Below are 15,650 nucleotides of genomic sequence, written 5' to 3'. Positions count from 1 at the left end.
CACTCGAAGTTAGTGAATCGGCCCCTTAATGTTTAAATAATTTTTAAGTAGATTTAAGGTATGGAGAGCTAAATTACAGAAAGATCCATTATCCGGAAAGCCCCAGGTCCCAAGAATTCTGGATAACAGAATCCCATACCTGTATATAGAATTAAATATATGGAATAGTTATTTTAAAGGTATGTCTTATGAAAGAGGAAAGTCTTATGGAGCCTGGAAGAAGGTCCTGAGCTCTCATTCTCTCTCCGGAAATACATTGGAAGCACACGGGGGAACCAGGCAGTTATAAGGGATGATGAAAGCAATTGATATCTGTTGGATCAAAGGGTGGGAATACACCAACGTGAATTATTCTCCCATGTTGTTGAAGATGCAAATCATTCACTTGAACTGAATTATTCACCTTTGAGAAAAAAAGAGGAAAATGATACAGTGGAGGAATTTGTTTCAGGGAAATAATTCACCTACTGTTGGTCCATTAATGATCCTTTAAAGAAAACTTAACAAATTGAATGCAGTAGGTGGGATTCATAGTGGTAATGGCATAAAGGGCTTTGGAAATGAGGGTTATTAGTTGTGATGGTTATAGAGACCAAGTAGAGGAACTCTCAGAATTGGGAAAGCAGAAGGTTAACAATACTGATGGGCGAATCTTACCCTTCTCTGTTGACGTGCGATAATTATTATTTTTTTTGACATGCGACAATTTTTTGACACAAGACAATTTTTCACCCATTGAAGTCCATGGCCGTCTTTTCCGTGGCAGAACCTGACGAAAAATTTCATTCATCGCTAGTTAGCAGAGTGTAGTGAAGAATAAAAAGTGGAAGACCAGACAATTGCTGATTTTAGTTGTCAAGGACACGATGGAACATCTTTGTGGCATCTCCAGTGAGGTAGACACATATCATGCAACAGATATTAGTGAAAGAAGGTGCAAATTAAGCACAATTTATTTAAAAAAGACTCTATTATGTCTCTGAATGTCTGTAGTTACTTTATTATAATTCATTTGGTATTAGAATTGAACCTGTAAATGTGTAGAGCATTCTTCCAAAAAAGGCATGTAAAAACCAAGTAGAGTTTTATTTATGTACGAGCAGAGGTAGCCAACCTGTGCTTTTGGAAGACTGCTCTTCATCTATATTGTTGGATCTTTGACCTTAGCTGAAAATTTAGGGTGGTGCATCGGGGTCTCTTATAGTATGTAATTAGTCCTATGGTTTACTTATAGACAGCGTCAGACTGGGGCTGCTGCCTCTGAGCCCACCACCACCCCCAGGAACTAGCAACCCAAAAGCATGGTGCCCTCTGTCCCCCCTCCCAGAGCTGCAACTCCCCTCTGGCCCCCCATGCCTACCTTCTTTTTCTTTCAGTCACGATGGGGGCTGGGGAGGCCCACCAGTTTTTTCCCGGTGTCCCACCAGCCCAGTCCGACACTTCATATTGACCTTCCTTAGTGTTTTCATGATATTAGAATTGAACAGCTCTGAATATATGTTGGTCCTAGGTGATCATTATGTGTAAAGTCCAGACAGTTAAGTGGTTGGTGCCTTATTCGCCAGTAGACCCTTCCAGAAGACACATGGCTTTCCTTTGAGATGAGAACAAAGTAGGGATTATTTATTCCATTGAAAGCTATGCAATTGTGGAATTGCCTTCCTGCTTTTGTATTATTCAAATCTATTGGAAAGGGTTAGATACTGTTTTAGTAAGTTAAAAATCTGATCATTTACTACTTGTGAAAATCACCAGCCTAAGCCTTAAATCAACAGGATGGCAGCGTAAAAACCTATTCTACATTTCCACAGAAATAAAGAGAATTTATAGAAGGAGACAAAATGTTCTAAGTATTCATGAGATTTTTTATTAGTGTTTCAAGTGAAAAATGCCCTACTATAAATCCATAGTGTTGATGGAGACATGTAAGCACAATCTGAAATGTACATAAAAGTAACACGCACAGGGGTAAATTTACTAAGCGGCGAAAATTCGCCAGTGACGGCTTTGCACCCATCGCAACACAAATTCGCTCGGACAACGCTAATTTACTAAAATGCGAAGTTTCGTCCTGCCCGACAGACGCTGGCTATTTTTCGCTAGCGTTACTTCAGCAATGCGAGCAAATCAAATAGAAGATGCGCTAGTGTTCAATTCTGCCTAGCGCAAATTCATTAGAGGTCTTGCGCTCAGGTTTATTTGCATATGGCGGGAGATTTAAAGTTGAATGGACGTCTTTCTGTTCCATGTTGCATCTAATACATTACATTGACACTGATAACTACACATGTCCAGGGAACCTTAATAAAGACAATAGAGTTGTTATACTGCCCTACACATGAGCCCACTGTATAGTTTATGGCCCATATGTTAGAAAATGTATGGGGGAAACCAGTTCCACAAAAATATTTTTTTAGGACTTGTGCAGCCCATCACCCTGAAAAAAGGACGTTTTTAGAACTTAGAAGTTTTTCCACTCAAAATATTATGTAAATAACTGAAGATTGAGGAAGTTCTATGCACTCCATTGCACTTGGCCTGGTCTGAGCTGGCGAAGGCAAGTCTGGCGAAAGAGGTAACGTTCAGTAAAATTCGTATTTTAAAGAATTTGCAGAGTTACATCCATTCGCCAAATCGAAAAGTCACCTGACGATAGAGTGGGAATCACTGCTAGCGTTTATCTTCTTCGGTAGCGACGCCTGCGCCCATTAGTAAATAGGTCAAGTCCCTGCAGGCGGTAATGCTGGCGAATCATCACTAGTATTAGTCCCTTTGCACTTAAAATCTGCGAAAATCTGCCCCATAGACATTTGACTGTTGGCGGGTTACTGGGAACTGCTGTAGCGACATTGACAAGGATGCGGAGAGCAGATTGATAATGTGCCACAAATAACTAATGTTGATTCACTCACCAAGTTGAAACAGTGGCCCAGGTGCACCAGCCCCTCAGCTCGGGGGGGAATAACCGTCAGCAATACTATTGAAAGTGGCACAATAGAGACCCCATGGGGCAAATTTAGAGTAAAAATCTCCATTTATTGGTTTGCATTAGAAAAAGAACATCTCTTAATGCAAAAAACTTTAAAAATTCTAGTTTTTTATTATAAAATATGAATTTTTAGTGGATAAAAAACTCACATTTTTCAAGATTTATTCTACCCCGAGGCTGCAAAAAGCCTAAATCTTAAAATTCGCCATCTCAGACCTGCAGATGTTGTATATAAGTCAAGGGGAGAGATCCCTATCCTGTTTGGAAGTTTCTGTGGTCTGTGCTGGAATTAGCCCAAAAATTCCAGTATTTCTGGCTTTTCAGGAAAAAACTCTGAAAAAAACGTACAATTCGGGTTTTTTCTTGATTTAATAGAGCAAAGATTTAAAAATCGTGCTTTTTTAATAATAAATACGGTCAGATCGTGGATTCTAGTTTGGTCTGACTTTTTTATTTTAAAAATCATAAAAATTCAGATTTTGATAAATAATCCCCTTAGTCATGGGCAAAACCAAGTGCCCAGGGGCATGAAATGCGTAGGGGCATTAGGGGGCAGATTTACATAGAGTCGAATATCGAAGTTTAATTAACCCTCGATATTCGACTGCCGAATGTAAATTCTTCAACTTCGAATATCGAAGTCGAAGGATTTACCACAAATAGATCCAACAATCGAATGAAATATCGTTCGATCAAACAATTAAATTTAGTCCATCGATCGAACGATTTTTCTTCGACCAAAAAATTGATAGAAAGCCTAACCTTCCCCATAGGCTAACATGGCACCTCAGTAGGTTTTAGGTGGCGAAGGAGGGGGTCGAAGTTTTTTTTAAAGAGACAGTACTTCGACTATCGAATGGACGAATAGTCGAATGTTTTTTAGTTTGAATCGTTCGATTCGAAGTCGTAGTCGAAGGTCGAAGTAGCCAAAAAAAACATTCGAAATTCGAAGTTTTTTTTTTTTTATTCCTTCACTCGAGCTAAGTAAATGGGCCCCTAGGAGATGTTCTTTTTTTAATGTGGAACCAATAAAAGGAGATCTTTTGCTGTATATTTGTGTCCTAGTGGATTCTCTATTGCCTGAAGCCCCTTTCAATGGTATTGCTGAAGGATGCAGAGAGTCCCAGCTATATTATCATCATCATTTATTTATATAGCGCTGTCAAGATACGCAGTGCTATATTACAACACTTCTGACCATTATGCGGTTCATTGTTGCGTCAGACCAGGATTATTTCCTATTAATATTAATCAAAGTGATCCGAATGAAACCATTAAACTCCTTCCCCTAAGCCAAGGGTATTATTTTGCAATTCTCCTTTCAAGCGTCTCATTTCCCCCCCCAAATGTTTTTTTCTCTGACCTGGAGCACCATGTACTAAAATGCGTTGGATAAGCACAGACTATCCACAGAGCGACCATTTAACAGCTCCATAAAAAAATCATTCAGCCGTACAGCCGAAATTCTGTTCACTGGGTCGTCAAGGGAATACGTCCGTTCTCCTAGATGGCTCTGCCAATTCACTTCAATTTTATCCTGATTAAACTTTGCCTTTTCAGCCACTGAACTGATCAGCTTAACCATGCTGATTTATCTGCTTGTACTGTAATATCAGCACATATGGGAACTGTGTAAACACACAGGGAAAGGCCGGTTTCAGACTTACGGTTCTGTTCTGCTCGGCTGAGTGCTCTTAATTCTTTCTGGCCAGATGTTGCTCTCTTACCCTTTGGGGATAGTCAGATGGGGTAAATGTATTCACCTGATGAGACAGAACAATGTAGGATAAGTGGATTTTCCTTTCCAAAGCAGATTGACTGGCACTGGGTTGGCAAACAGTGAGACTCATTGGCACATGTGGTGCAGAATAAGTGCATTCTTTGGCCCCCGTGAGTGGCAACAGCTAATCTTAACTCATTGAACCTATTGCTTGTTTAAATTCCCTAATTCATTTTCATTATAGACGAGCACTGAGATACACCCACCATGGTCAAATGTGTGGAGTTTTGCAGGCTTGTTGCTCCTACTAATGGGTGCAAGGTGTGGAAGTAGGAAAACTTCTGCTTTACTCTGGCCCCATGGCCACTGTGGATGGTGACTGCCAATGGAAGATGTTGGCTCTCTTGGAATCACATACAAACAAAGGGTGTTGTGTAATTTACTCACCTGGCACAAGAGTTAGTAGCACAGAATATAGCACTGATTGTTGTCAATTATGGTGGAATCATTGGTGGAGAAGTCTTTCTTGTAATTGCCTTGCACCCATTTTTTTTGCAGTTAGCAAGTGAGGCCCATTAATGGTGTCTATGAAGTCCTCGATATACTGTATGTGATACTTTATGCTTTACATTATAGGGCTTATTTACAATGTGGGACGCAGTGTGGTTTTTGGAGGGCAGAGACTTGGCGAATGCACTGCCGGGTGATGTTGTGATGCTGATTCAGTTAATGACTATAAGAGGGACTTGGATGATTTCTTGGACAGACATAATATCAAAGGCTATTGTGATACTAAAAACTACAATTAAGCTAGATATTGGTATATATGGTTTGTGAGTGTATGGAGGGGTCGGTGTTAGTGTGTTTATGTGCACTGGAAACTCGATGGACATTGGCCTTTTTTCAACCCAACGTAAATATGTAACTGTTTATAACAAAGGGCCACTCTTGTACTTGTGCCTCTGGGTTTGGAAACAGGGTCGGACTGGGACAGCGGAATACTGGGGAAAAAAGCATATGAAAAAAAACTATATGATCCTGGTTTTTGCTTGATTTTATCGAGTTTTTCCCCAGTTCGATTAAATGAAGTTTTTATAATAATAAAAAATGTCAAATCATGGATTCTAGTTTTGTCTTTTTTTTAAATAAAATATCAGAAAAATTCAGATTTTGATAAATAACCCCATAAATAAACACAATAGGCTGGATGGATTCTACAGGAGATGACCTTCCCATAATTCAAAGCTTTCTGGATAACAGGTTTCTGGATATTGGTTCCCATACCTTCCATACCTTCCATTCCTTCATTTGATTTTCAAAATACTGGATCTCATAAGTTAAAAGACCACACAGACATCAGCGTTAAAAAAAGGTAACCCCCCCACACACACACCCAGACAAGTTATAAAAAGCTATTGGGGACCAGGGCCCCCTATAAGGAAAAAAAAAACATTGGCACCAGGGCTCCCCATTTTTTTTAAAAAACCTTGGTGCCAGGGCCCCCCTTACAAGTCATAAAAAAATGGGGCCCCAAAGAACATTTTTTGAAAAAACAATGGAGCCAGGGCCGCCCTTACAAGTTAAAAAAATTGGTGCCCCAAAGAATATTTTTTAAAAAAAGATTGGTGGCAGTGGCCTATACATTATTAAAATAATACATTGGTGGCCAGGGGCTTTAAAAAAACACACATTGGTGTTCAAATTGAACTCGTGGCCTCAGGACTTCAACTTCGCCTCCTTTCGTGACTTTGGGTTATTTCGCCACTTCAGGACTTCGATTTCCATGACTTCGGGTCTTTTTGCCGCTTCGGGGCTTTGTAACTTTTGGCACTTCCGCATTTCGGCTGTTCGGCTGTGTTGGAAGCTGGTGGGCCTTGGACCTTCCAGTTTGACACTGAACGCAAATGTCAAAAAGCTCCTCAAAACCCAAACACGGATCAGTTTTAAAAAGATCTTTCAGCAAAGGTTTTTTTTTTTGCGAATATTATTTACTGTGTGTGCAACTAAACCACCCCCTCCGCGCGCGCAAAACGCCATTATGGTCTAAATCATAATTCACAGCGTTGTCAAAAAGTGATCCGTCTTTCCCCCAGCTGTGCGCAAATGAACTCAGAAATGATTCAGGGAAACATTAGCATTTTGAAAATTCTCCGTCGCACTATTTCAGATTTTGGACACGTTTTTTACTGAACAAGTCGCTGGAATATTCATCATCATGAAACAAATGGTTTTTGGCTCCTTAGCTTAAAAAAAGAAACATATTTTCAGCAGAGGGTGAAGTCCAAGCAGCTTTCTTAATGTAATAAATACAACTCGCCGATATAAATTATGCAAAGGAACCAAAGAACGGGGGGAAGAGAGAGACAAAAACACTTCTAAAGCCAGAGGAAGAAAATAGCTAATAAAAATGTATATTGAATTCTAAAGTATGTTTAGAATAAAGTCTGTTTATTTATTTCAAAAGCTCAGCTGGTCTGTTTGGCTGCCCGTGTACAGTAGAAAGAGAATTAAAAAAAAAAATCTGATTAGTTTTATTCAACTGAAATCTTGGTATTTGGAGCTGGGGTTTGTTTTCCAGTAGAGATAACGACTAGATATTTGATGAGAAAAATGATAAATGTTATCGGCCCTGGGTACCCCTGGAACTATAACAGGGTGACTGTTATCCCAATGTTTCTATATATGAGGCAGATTTATCAAGGCTCGAAGTGAAAATTCGAATTTTCGAATCCGAATTTTTAATTAGAATTTTCGAGTTTTTTTTATGGCCGAAACTGTCAAATTTGACTAGGGTATTGTTACATTTTTGATTCAAGTTTTTTAAAAATTCTAATTAGATTTTCGATATGTATCATACGCAGGCCCTTTAAGAACTCGAATTCGACTATTCGCCATCTCAAACCTGCCGAATTGCTGTTTTAGGCTATGGGGGACATCCTGGGATCAATTTGGAGTCGTTTGCTGCCTTCTTGAAAATCAAGTTTTTTTCGGAGAAAAAAACTTAAATCGAATTTGATTCAAATTCATTTTGATCGATTCTACACACCTGAGTACAAAAAAATTAATTTTTTTAATAATTTGCAGTTAGTCAAATTTCGAATTCATGGGAGTTTAAAATAACTCCCATGAACTCGAAATGGCATATTTGTGCACATATGGTACAGCCTGAAGGCCAGTTAGGGGGAGATTTGGGGTGAGTGCTTATTTGTACCCTGGGTACCCCTGGAACTATAGCAGGGTGACACCCCAATGTTTCTATATATCTGTAACCTTGTTATGAGCTAAGGGGGCCCAGCCTGAAGGTCAGTTAGGGGGAGATTTGGGGTGAGTGTTTATTTGTGCCCTGGGTACCCCTGGAACTATAGCAGTGTGACACCCCAATGTTTCTATATATCTGTAACCTTGTTATGAGCTAAGGGGGCCCAGCCTGAAGGTCAGTTAGGGGGAGATTTGGGGTGAGTGTTTATTTGTACCCTGGGTACCCCTGGAACTATAGCAGGGTGACTTTTACCCCAATGTTTCTATATATCTGTAACCTTTTTATGAGCTAAGGGGGCTCAGCCTGAAGGCCAGTTAGGGGGAGATTTGGGGTGAGTGCTTATTTGTGCCCTGGGTACTTCTGGAACTATAGCAGGGTGACACCCCAATGTTTCTATATATCTGTAACCTTGTTATGAGCTAAGGGGGCCCAGTCTGAAGGTCAGTTAGGGGTAGATTTGGGGTGAGTGTTTATTTGTACCCTGGGTACCCCTGGAACTATAGCGGGGTGACTTTTACCCCAATGTTTCTATATATCTATAACCTTTTTATGAGCTAAGGGGGCTCAGCCTGAAGGCCAGGTAGGGGGAGATTTGGGGTGAGTGCTTATTTGTGCCCTGGGTACCCCTGGAACTATAGCAGGGTGACACCCCAATGTTTCTTTATATCTGTTAACTTGTTATGAGCTAAGGGAGCCCAGTGTGAAGGCCAGTTAGGGGGAGATTTGGGGTGAGTGCTTATTTGTACCCTGGGTTCAGGAGGGTTCACAGCTCAGTTTTTGTTATTCACTAGAATGATTTTTTTTAATCATGGGTTTCAATGCTGTAGTAAGGTAGAGGATTGAAACACGTCAATGTCCATGATGCCTTTTATATGCCTTTTATATTTTTTCTAATATATGCTGTGAGTGCTTTTTTTCTGGAAGGACCTATGAAATGGTCAGATTACTTTATTAAAAGGTTGTGCTTTTTACAAAAAATACTGTTAACTTGAGCCATTACTGGGAATTATGGGGAAGCACCACAGACCAATAAATGTGCTGAACTCACAGGTAAAAACTGAGCAGCATGAAAAAAAACCTTGAAGTTCCGTTTCCGACAGCATTACATTTTTATAGAGGCTGTAAGTGAATAGTAAAGCATCCTGGCATGTTAAATCCTTGCCTTTAATATAACTTCATGGTTTATTTCTGTCTTAATGTGGGAACACTGCTGACCTGGGAACATCTGAAAACTCGGTTTTATCTGGGATAACATCAAGTATTTTACTGTATTCTTCATCAGTTCTACTCTTTTCACTAAGCCAATTACCAGGGGAAACATAACTCCAGAGACTTTGTAGACTTGTAGTCCAACAGCTGAAGAGCTATACTGATATTAAGTCTACTGTTGCTGCTATGACTTATTGTCTCGCATTGTCCTACTGTGTCCATTTGATCATACTCTTGTCATCTTGTTCTACTGTCTCATCTTGTTCTATTTTCACCATCTTGCCCTATTGCTCATCTTGTCCTACTGTCACAATCTTTTCCTATTGTCTTATCTTGTCTTTCTGACTCCATCTTGTTCTACTGTCTCATCTTGTCCTACTACAATGCTCTTGTCCTATTTTCCCAACTTGTTCTACTGTCTCATCTGCTATTGTTTTGTATCCTACTATGTCATCTTGTCCTACTGGTTCATCTTATCCTGCTGCCTTATTTTGTCCTATTGTGACCATCTTATCATATTGTCTCATCTTGTCCTTCTGCCACCACCTTGTTCTATTTTCTCATCTTGTCCTACTGTTATAATCTTGTCTTGTAGTCCAACCTTGTCTTACTGTCTCATCTTGTACTGCTGTCTTTTCTGTCCTACTGTATCATCTTGTTTATTTGGCTTTAATTGTTCTACTTCCACCATCTTGCTCTGCTTTTTTCAATTTATCTATAACTTCATTCTCCCACTCTTGCTCCCTACAGTTGCTACTGCAAGTTGGTCTTTATATGGACTTCCTATTAAAAGGATAAGTAAACCTTTAAAATAAGTGGATGTAAAAGTGATGAGGATGCTATTATAAGCACTTTTGCAGTGTATGTTCATTATTTATTTTTATTTTAATTCCAAGATATTAAGGGATACATGTGCTGTTACTTACTTAATCCTGTGTCTCCCACTGGAGCAAAGGGCCTCAAAAAAATGTGTGCCACCGGTTTCTGTCCTGGGAGATTTTTTTTATCTCAGTCCATGATGTCCCTGCTTTCTTTATTTCTTCTTCCACACTTCGTCTCCACACTTATTCTTCTGCTTAGGAAAAAAAACTGAAACCTTTCTCAAATCTTTCCTAAGCAGAAGAACATCAGAGCAGCCTCTTTCTTTCTCCTGACAACTTCCTTGACTACTTGGTGGTCAGACTGGTGGGAAACTGACCAGCAGGTGGCGCTGTTGTAACACAATTCATTCATATTAACAGTACATGTATCCCTTAATATCTTGGAATTAAGAAAAATAAATAAAGACGGTACATTGCAAAGGTACTTAGAATAGCCCCCTCATCAATTTTACATTCACTTATTTTAAAGGTTTATTATCCTTTAAACACTGTTTACTAATGATTTTAGAACAAGTCCTATGGATTGACAGGTCACACCTCCTTTTACTTATTTGTAATGGTATTATAATGCTGGGGGTCTACAAGGGTCCTTAAGGAGGTTGTTTTCAGCCTGAGACAGTTGCAGGGTAGGCTTGGATAGCATTAAAAATCTAACCAGTAACACATTCATGGGAGCCAGGAGGAAATACAAGTACTTACACATGCAGCTCTTAATATTTCCATCAAGCAGATGCAAATGAAAAATAAATTATTAATGTAAAGTAAATCTTTAATATGAACCTTGTTCACTTAGCAATGACCCTTCTCTTGGATTTATCTATTCCATGCTTTAGACGGGTGCTCTCACTAAAGATTCAGTCTGACAGTCAGTAGGGACTGTGTTCACTTGTCAACTGCCCAAAGAGCACAGGGAGCTGTTGTCACAATACTGAGAATAACAAGTCAACGTATGGGCTCCTGTCACTTCAGTGACTCTTGCTTAAAGGAGAATTAAAACCTGAGCAATACCTAAGCCCCTCACCCATGGGCTCCTTCCCCCTCCCAAACTGCATCACTAGGAATTAGAAACACCCAAAAAATTAGCAAGTGGGGTTGGTAACTGCCATCTCGCACCACTTCATGTTCATATACAGATTACAAGTTTGAAGCCAGGTCTGGATTGACTTCAGCTGCACATACTTAGTTTAGTAGATTTCAGAGAAGAGGAGCTGAAGTGGCACAAGATTGAATCTGCGAAACCCACTGCTTTATTCTGCTTTTTACAAAGGGGTACAGCAAATGGGCTTGTTTAGAGGGTCACCAGTGTTGCGGTTCCTGTGGGGAGGAGGGTGGGCTCTTCAGGCAGGTCCAGTTAGTATTCAGAGTTTACATCTCCTTTAATCTCTCAGTGGCCGAGTCTGGCGACACATCCCATAGTCCTCCTATTGTGGTATAATCCCCTCCCAAGAAGCAAGAAGGGATCATGTTCTAATAATTCAGGGGCAAGCATGTTATTTTTTGGAATCTGGCCAGTCAATATGACAATTAATCTAACTCTCCATAGTAGGGAACTCCCTCTGTTTGCTCATAGTCTGTTCAGAGAAATCCCATAAAAATATGGCAGCATAGGTATTCCTCTGTACTAAGCACAATTCAGCAGGAACAGCCCCAAAGTTTGTTCTTAGTCTGTACAGAGAGATCCCATAAAACTATGGCAGCATAGGTATTCCCCGTACTAAGCACAATTCAGCAGGAACAGTCCCTAAGTTTGCTCATAGTCTGTACAGAGAGATCCCATAAAACTATGGCAGCATAGGTATTCCCTGTACTAAGCACAATTCAGCAGGAACAGCCCCCTAAGTTTGCTCATAGTCTGTACAGAGACATCCCATAAAACTGTGCCAATGTAGGATTTATCCCATACTAAGCACAATTTACCAGTTAAAGGATACATTGGAATGGATTGAACGGTCATATAAATTTAATTGTTTTAGTTAAAACTCATTTCGTTTCAGGTATGTTAGTTTGTAAATTCACTTACCATTGATTAACTGAGAATTGTTTAAACTTCCTTTTCTTTATTACAATATAACGTTTTTATTACAATGTAACTTTCTTTATTAGTTAACTGATTGACATTTTGCTAGTGTTGCATTTCGCTTTATAACTGCACTAACGGTACTTGTTCTGTTTGAGTTATTATTTGTGGTTTTAGGTTTAACACCAGGAGAGTTGTCAGTTTACGTCACATCCTTTTTACCTGTTTAAATTGTCTGTAACGGTTGTTTAAATTGTACCTATGATTAAGTATCTTCGGATACGAAACGCGTTAGGACCGGTGTAAGGACTGGCTCCTGGAGTGCGTGTCCTTTTCTGCTATTTATTTTTTAAAGGGTAAATTGTTACCTTTCACACTGCCCTTCTTTTCAATGCCTGTTGCTAAGATTTCCACTGTATACTAAATAAAGGAGACCAAACCAGGTCTGAAATATTGAGAATGCAAGTAGGGAAGCTCCTATTCATATATTATGCATAAGTGCAGAAATTCTGAAATAAAACACAATATTCTGTCATCATTTATGATCTTATTTCTAAATACTGTGCCCTTGCCTCTGCCAAAATTAGTCTGATGACTTTTTTTTTTTCCTTTCAAGCTCTGGTGTGACTTCGACAAGTCGATAACCTCAAAAAATGAGACCTTCAATGCATCTGCCTCCTTCACAGACATCTGCTTTTATCCAGAGGTAATCGTATATATATATCTCCAATATTCTTCTGCTCAGCCCCTGACGAATGATCATTTGTTCCCAAATATCTCCCATTTATCTTTATGAAGATAATAAAAATGCCAAGCAAAAGTAAAGCAGGTCTTGATGGGCAAGCTCTTAAAGGATAAGGAAACCTTTAAAATAAGTGAATGTAAAATTGATGAGGGGGCTATTCTAAGCATTTTTGCAATGTACATTGATTATTTATTTTTCTTTAATGCCAAGATATTAAGGGATACATGTGCTGTTAATATGAATGAATTTTGTTACAACAGCGCCACCTGCTGGTCAGTTTCCCACCAGTCTGACCACCAAGTAGTTAAGGAAATTGTCAGGAGAAAGAAAGAGACTGATGTTCTTCTGCTTAGGAATAAAATTAGAAACCTTTCTCACATCTTTCCTAAGCAGAAGAACATCAGCCTCTTTCTTTCTCCTGACAACTTCCTTGACTACTTGCTGGTCAGACTGGTGGGAAACTGACCAGCAGGTGGCGCTGTTGTAACAAAATTCATTCATATTAACAGTACATGTTTCCCTTAATATTTTGGAATAAAAGAAAAATATATAATGAATGTACATTGCAAAAGTGCTTAGAATAGCCTCCTCATCAATTTTACATTCACTTATTTTAAAGGTTTACTTATGCTTTAATTACAGCTCTGCTCCCTACATGAGTGATGGCTAATCCGTGTCTCTGGGTTTTCTCTGGTTCTGTGAGTGCAATTGTCCATTGGATGATTATGATGGTGTCACAATGAGCTGCTTGTGAGGCCTCATATAATGCTATAAATTGTGACATCAGTCAAAGACAAAGGCAGTAACTCCGCGCCACAGAAATAAGCTGCATGGATTCCGCTTCGACAGAATGTTTGAACTAATAACATGTTATTGTCATGGGGTGCACCAGTGCATGAGAGCGATGAGCAACTGGATGGAAAAATAAGCTTGTTTAAAGCAGCAGCCAATGCCGAATAGACAAGTACATCCTTGGGTTCTCCAGCAATTAATCCAGCTCCCTTCACTTGGAAAAGCATATCCTTCTTTATTATAGCTTTCAGCTAGACATTCAAGTTCTGTTGTGATGGGCAAAAATAACAATACAAAAGTCTCTTTTTTTATTTTTATGCAAAAAAAAAACCTATGTAATCCCAAAATTGCAGAATGAAGGAAAAAGTAATTCTAAGCGACATCATATCCTGTAGTCATCATATTCTGCAACGTTGTACAATAAGGGGGTTATTTATCAAAATCCAAATTTTTCTTTTGTTTTAAATAAAGAAAAAGGCCGACCAAACTAGAATCCACGATTTACCCTTTTTTTTCATTTAAAAAAAAAAAAACACGAAAAAAATCGGATCGGGAAAAACTGTGACTTTTTTGGATAAATTAGAATTTTAAGTGAAATCTGCCTAAAAACCAGACATGTTCAGATTATCATACGAAATCCAGCGCAGACCATAATATCTTCACGCTGCAAATAGGACTTCTGACTTCAATAGGACCTTGACAGGTTGAAGATGGAGTATTTTCCTACTCAGCCTTTTTCCTTTTTCAGCCTCTCGATATAATAAATCTTGAAAATTCAAGTTTCCACTTAAAATTTGGATTTTATAGTTTAAAAACTTTTTAGCATTCTCCCTTTAATAAATAACCCCCTAACTAAATGGGTGTATACATTAAATATAGAGAAAAACACACAAATCACCAAGCCTTGCCCAAGAAGCTTGCATTCCTGCACTGTGGTTCCAAACCTCAAAATTCATCTCCTTTTTAAATGACTCATAGAATTTTCTAAATAGGCTAAATTCTGAAAGGGATTGTCCACCTTTAAATTAACTTTTAGTAGGATGTAGAGAGGGATTTCCTGACACAATTTGCAATTGGCTTTTATTTTTTTATTTGTTTTTTTTTCAAGTTTTTTAGCTTTTTATTCAGCAGCTTTCCAATGGCAATTTCAGCAATCTGGTTGCTAGATCCTAATTATCATAGCAACCATAAATTGATTTGAATCAGAGACTGGAATATGAATAGGAGAGGCCTGAATAGAAAGATGAGTAATAAAAAGTAACAATGACAAAACGTGTGTAGCCTTAAAGAGCATTTGTTTTTTATATGGGGTCAGTGACCCCCATTTGAAAGCCAGAAAGGGTCAGAATAAGAAGGCAAATAATTGAAAAACTACAAAAACTAAATAATGAAGACCAAATGAAAATTTGCTAAGAATTATCCATTCTATTACATACTAAACTTTAACTTAAAGGTGAACCATCCATTTAAATGCCTGATCACTTTCCATGTAAATTGCCATGACAATCCTCTAGCCCAGCCAACTGCTTGAATTGAAATCACCTAGCCCCGCCTCCTGGGATATTCCATCAGAGTGGTCTAGTACAGACTAATGTTTCAGTAAAGAATATCTCCCCGCCAATAGAGTGTTCTAGTCTAGTCCACTGCTTGCGATATTTGAGGTAATTTATTCCATACATTGTATTCATGAGGAGCTGGTGGGGGTTGCTTGTCTTTTTTTTTTTTTTACCCTCATGCCCCCCCTATATATTTGATATTAAAATGATGGATCTCTAGTGGGCATAGGCTGCAATGGCCCCTTTCCCCTTGCCATTTTGTAGGTATTAAAGGACAAGGAAAGTTAAACTAAAGAAGTAGATAGAAATGTTGTACATGATGTTTTGTGCTTCTGTACCAGCCCAAGGCAACCACAGCCCTTTAGCAGTAAAGATCTGTGTCTCCAAAGATGCCCCAGTAGCTCCCCATCTTCTTTTCTGCTGATTCACTGCACATGCTCTGTGCTGCTGTCACTTACTGAGCTTAGGGACCCACTCACAAT

At 39.0% G+C, this 15,650-nt stretch overlaps 1 protein-coding gene across 4 annotated transcripts in view; it reads left to right on the top strand.

Annotated features, from left to right (window-relative positions):
• The window catches only part of adcy8.S (adenylate cyclase 8 (brain) S homeolog), a 180,550-nt gene that overhangs the window by 136,648 nt on the left and 28,252 nt on the right, over positions 1–15,650 (top strand). For all 4 annotated transcript variants that reach the window (XM_018223969.2, XM_018223968.2, XM_018223970.2 and 1 more), the window contains one exon: positions 12,692–12,781. In XM_018223969.2, the coding sequence (XP_018079458.1) occupies positions 12,692–12,781 (90 nt within the window). The remainder of the gene's footprint in view (positions 1–12,691; positions 12,782–15,650) is intronic.

This window comes from Xenopus laevis, chromosome 6S (genome assembly GCF_017654675.1).
Source record: "Xenopus laevis strain J_2021 chromosome 6S, Xenopus_laevis_v10.1, whole genome shotgun sequence".
NCBI lineage: Eukaryota > Metazoa > Chordata > Amphibia > Anura > Pipidae > Xenopus > Xenopus laevis.
Note: the sequence above shows the minus strand (reverse complement) of the source record. Positions and strands in the feature narration are given on the sequence as shown.